We start from the raw sequence: 5,109 nt of genomic DNA, 5'->3' as shown, positions 1-5,109 counted from the left end.
CCCCCCCCCCCCCCCGGTTCTAATCACTTCATCCGTGCTGTGAGGACCTTACCTTCACATATGTGACTTAAAATACATTCCAGGGACAGGCAGGACCGCCGCATGCTTGCTTTAGGAACCTCCCTGCGAATCAGTGCTTCCTCAGCTGTTTGCGGCTTGGAGGCTCCAGAGAAATGGGATACATTCACTCAGTGTCTCCCCTCCCCCAAATGGTGGGGGTCAGAACGGGACCGTGGGACGTGCTGTGATGGTGGAGACATTTTCTAAAGGTGCCCTTGAGAGAGCATTGCTGGCCTTGAAAGACATTATGCTAAAGGAAAGAAGCCAGTTGCAAAAGCCCATCTTTTTCTGTGATTCAACTCATGTGAAAGTTGAGAATAGGGAAATCTACAGAGGCAGGAAGTAGATTAGTGGCCTCTTAGGGATGAGAGAGAGGGAAGGAAACAATAGCTAAAGGCCACAGGGTTTCTTTTTCCTTTTTTTTTTTTTTTAATGTTTATTTATTTTTGAGAGAGAGCGGGGAAGGGACAGAGAGAAAGAGAGAATCCCAGGCAGGCTCCACACTGTCAACGCAAGAGCCCCGCGTGGGGCTGTCATGAATCGTGAGATCATCCCCCGAGCCAAAATCGAAAGTTGGACACTTAACCGACTGAGCCACCCAGGCACCCCTACAGGGTTTCTTTTGAGGTGATGAGAATGCCCTAAAATTGGTCTGAGGATGATGGCTGTACATGTCTGTGTATATCCCCAAACCATTGAATTGTACACTTTAAATGGGTGAATTGTATAGTATGTGAATTATATCTCCTTAAAGCTGTCTAAAAGAGAATTGCTTCCCACCATGTTACTATGAAACTTACTGCTATAGATAAACCACACAAAGAAATAAAAAGCATAGGGGCGCCTGGGTGGCTCAGTCAGTTGAGCGACCGACTTCGGCTTAGGTCAGGATCTCACAGTTTGAGCCCCACGTCGGGCTCTGTGGGGCTCTGTGCTGACAGCTCGGGGCCTGGAGCCTGCTTCTGATTCTGTGTCTCCTTCCCCTTGGCTCCTCCCCTGCTCACACTCTGTCTCTCTCTCAAAATAAATAAAGATTAAAAAAAAGAAAGAAAGAAAAAGCATAATTTTTAAAAAGATCTTTGCAAGGTAGTACACCCAAAGGCAGGACAGGGTCCCGAGGTCTACCAAGGGGCAGGGGCTGGGATTGAACCCAGGGTGGGCTTTGCTCCTATGGACAGGTATTCTTACCATGGGCTCCAGGAACCTGCGAGAGGGAGAGAAGAGAGAGAGAGCCAAAAGCAGGTCAAGTGTCTGGATTACCTTAAAGCTTCCCTCTGCATGCTCAGCATCCAAGCTACCTGGTGCGTACTCAGGACTCCGTGGCAGGCCCTCAATGCGGTGGCTTCACTCTGACTTCGATCCCCACCCCCCAAGCCACACAGGGAGACACCTAGATGAAAGAGGTTAAGTTTCATGAGCCTGCAGACCAGTCTGAGAGTCATTTTCTCAGATTTTGCCATTTCCAGGACCACCTGTGCATCAACTTACCTCGTATGTTTTTTACACTTAATTGTGTCCGAAATAACTGTGTCATTACCTTAAAAATAAAAGCAGCGTCATTATCCAGTTCACCTTTGCCTACCCGTTCCTGGAGTCCACGCTCTTGGGGAGCTCCAGACCCCTGGCTCAACTCGAAGCCCTTCTTGCCTTAGAAAAACCAAAGAGAGTGAAAAAGAGAATCACTGGGGCGCCTGGGTGGCTCAGTTGGTTAAGCGTCCTTCGGTTCAGGTCATGATCTCACGGTTTGTGCGTTCGAGACCCGTGTCGGGCTCTGTGCTGACAGCTCAGAGCCTGGAGCCTGCTTCAGATTCTGTGTCCCCCTCTGTCTCTGCCCCTCCCCTGCTCGAGCTCTGTCTCTCTCTCTGTCTCTCTGTCAAAAAGAAATAAACATTAAAAAGGAAGGAAGGAAGGAAGGAAGGAAGGAAGGAAGGAAGGAAGGAAGAAAGGAAGGAAGGAAGAAAAAGAAAGAAAGGAAGAAAAAGACTTATTTCCTGATGTGACATTCAGTGTTCCTCACAGCCATGTCCACTGGCCACCCATAAGCACCTCTGAGGCACCGAGTCCCCCACAGGATTCCCTGACACCACGCTCTCCCCTCCACATGCAATGCAAACTGTCCCTTTGGGATTGGTGCATAAATCGTACCAGTTTACCCATATATCTGACCGGAGACCCTGAAGGCAAGTTAACTAACTCAGACACTAAGGTACAGCTGGGAAGGTGTCCCACACCTGGGAGTTAGCCGTGAGCAAGGGGGACCTCACCCCCTCCATCACATGGTCGGGGATAGTGCCATATTGTCACAAGTGCACCTGTTTTGTGCTGGGCACTGCAAAGGAGAAGGGCAGGGCTCCCTGAGACCATATGAACAGGGAACTAACTGAGATTGGTCCACCTTGGATGGTCAGGAGAGGAGCATCCCAGGCCCTTGCCTCTGCCCTCCACACAGGCATGCCGAGTTCTCCCACTTTTCCATGCCACAATTGGGCCTCCTACATCCAAGTTCTCAGCCACCGGCATGTTCATGTCCCTTTGTCAGGGCCCGTTATGGAAAAGGCCAAGCAATCTGTGTGATCTTAAAGGCAACTCTGGATGAAATCTGCACACACACACACACACACACACACACACACACACATATCTTATATTACAGTGGTCTAAGGATTTTTATTTACCTGCTGTATTTCTCTGTTTGCTCCAATGGCTTCAAGTTGTAAAATGTGTCCCACTGCTTCTGCCGGGGCCTTCAGGCACCCTCGGATTCCACAGTAGAGGAGGTTTTCTGGTCAGAGATGCCCATATCTGATTCATTAGGCCCAGCTTGGTTTTGATAACTCCAGATTCTTCATTGCTCTGACTTGGCTACTCAAATGTGATTCTCTCCTGATGCTTCTCAGCTGAGAGGCTCAGAGAACACCTACAGGGACAGTGGTCTCTTACGTAGCAGGTGGGCAGCAGGTACAGGAGGTGGAATCAAGGTACTGTTTGAGTTCACAAGGCAGGGGACGTAGGACTAGGAGGGCAGCCCGTCCACAGCCCCGGATGCTCGAAGTACCCTGGAGACCTTTGACTACAGAGCCCCCTCCGCCTGCGTCCCAGCCTTATCTGGGTGAGAGACGGTGGATGAGGCTGACTTCCTGGGGAAGAAAGAAGTACGGAAGGTCCCAGCTTGGATTTGTGCGCCTTTGTCCCCGGCGAGCCGGGACCCCTACACTGTCCTTACGAACCTCTTTGAAAACATGGGGCTCACTGAGCCTTCGGACATCAACAGGGGCGTCTTCCGGATAACGGCAGGGAAGCGTTTCTCCCATGCCCGTCCTAGGCCACCTGAAGAGACTCTCCACTCCAGCCCTGACCCTAGTAATCAGAACACTTCCTGGGCTTGGGGATCGAAGGGGACAAATTAAAAAATTATGCTTATGACATAGCGTGACCAATCTATTTTGCCAAGTAAAGACCAACAGAATCTGCTGGTCGCTAACCTTTCGTAAAAGAAACGATATTTCAATGTCAAAATACTAGGATTTAATCTAGGATGTCACCTCAGAATAATAATACTGGATGAGGTAAGTCCTTTCTTGGGATGACAAATTACCTGGCATCCACATGCCTCAGTTTCTCCATCTGACAAATGGGTCGGTACCTCGTTCATAGGGTTGTGAGAATGAACGGAGTTCATATTTGCCAAGTGCTTGGGGCAGTGCCTGGCATGTGAGTGTGATAGACGTTTTCGTTAAATAAAAAATTGAAATTGTATTTAAAACAGGCACGACAAAGGCAGGCAAGCAGGGGCTTGGGAAGACTGGGTCAGTGCAGGCTAGAGCCTTGAGGGGGAAGAAAGAGTCATTTTTGGTGAGGGAAATGCCCACTGCCATTCTCTGCCTCCTTCCTGTTCTGCTGCCCCTAATGCCCCAGTGTGACCTGTAGGTCTGGCCCTTCCTGGGTATGGGCTCTCCTGCTCTGTTATTCACCCCTGTCCTCCCTCCCTCTGCAGGTCTTTGGGGGCCTCGTGTGGATCCTCATTGCTTCGTCCCTGGTGCCCATCCCCCTGGTCCAGGGCTGGGTGATGTTTGTGTCTGTGTTCTGCTTCATGGCCACCACAGCCCTGCTCATCCTGTACATAGTTGGTGCCCACGGCGGGGAGACTTCCTGGGTCACCCTGGTGAGTCCCAGCCCGGAATGGCTGATGTGGGTGGGTGGGTGGGTGCTGGACCCTCTCCCCTGGCAAGCTGGCTTTTCCAGGGCTAGGTGAGGCTGCCCATAGATGTCTCCTAGCCACGTTCCAAGGCTCAGCTGGCCAGCCCTTCGGCTCTGAGCTCTCCCCAGCAGCTCTCTGAGGGCTCCCCACAGCCAGGAGGTCAGGAGAAGGTGAAGGCAGAGCTGGATTGCCGCTGCCCAATTCCCACTGGGCCTGCTCTTTCTCCTGCATGACTGCCTTTTTCATGGATAACCAGCAGCCCAACCACCCCTCCCCATGCCACCTGCACCTGCCAGGTGCCTGCTGGCATCTCCCAACATCCAGGAGGGCTGGTTTCCATCTTGGGGGTGGGCAGGGTCCCGGAGGCTGACCTTGGCTGCCCTGTGTGAGGCCAGGCTTACTGGCCAGTGTCCAGTGATGACCTTCTAAAGCAGGGTCCCCAAGGAGGGGCTTGGGGGGTGGGGGGAGGGGATGGCCCGTGGACATAATACTGCGTAAATTCTGCCTTAAGGCCCACAAAGGGGGTAAAATGTATGCATGGGACACCTGGCCATTACTTACCATGGAAGAGGGCAGGGCCACTTGGCCAGGCCTTTACTCTCCAAAGGCCTCCTACGGAGGCTTTTCAAAATCACCTCCAAATGCCAGCTACTCAAAACCCCTGCTTTGTATTTTCTTGCTTTTTGTTTTTTTTTTTAATTTTTTTTTCAACGTTTATTTTTTTGGGGACAGAGAGAGACAGAGCATGAACGGGGGAGGGGCAGAGAGAGAGGGAGACACAGAATCGGAAACAGGCTCCAGGCTCTGAGCCATCAGCCCAGAGCCTGACACGGGGCTCGAACTCCCGGACC

The 5,109-nt window shown here is 51.5% G+C and overlaps 1 protein-coding gene across 2 annotated transcripts in view; it reads left to right on the top strand.

Moving 5' to 3' along the window:
* MAL (mal, T cell differentiation protein (MAL blood group)) overlaps positions 1-5,109 on the top strand; it is a 26,423-nt gene that overhangs the window by 15,351 nt on the left and 5,963 nt on the right. The window contains exon 2 of one of the 2 annotated variants that reach the window (XM_040496696.1): positions 4,055-4,222. The exons of the other annotated variant lie outside the window; for it this stretch is intronic. Within the exon in view, the coding sequence (XP_040352630.1) occupies positions 4,055-4,222 (168 nt within the window). The remainder of the gene's footprint in view (positions 1-4,054; positions 4,223-5,109) is intronic. 2 annotated transcript variants of the gene reach the window in all.

Source organism: Herpailurus yagouaroundi, unplaced genomic scaffold, assembly GCF_014898765.1.
Source record: "Herpailurus yagouaroundi ecotype Mexico unplaced genomic scaffold, PumYag 188, whole genome shotgun sequence".
Classification (NCBI taxonomy): Eukaryota; Metazoa; Chordata; class Mammalia; order Carnivora; family Felidae; genus Herpailurus; species Herpailurus yagouaroundi.
The sequence above is the reverse complement of the archived record's forward strand: the minus strand, read 5'-3'. Positions and strand labels throughout refer to the sequence as shown.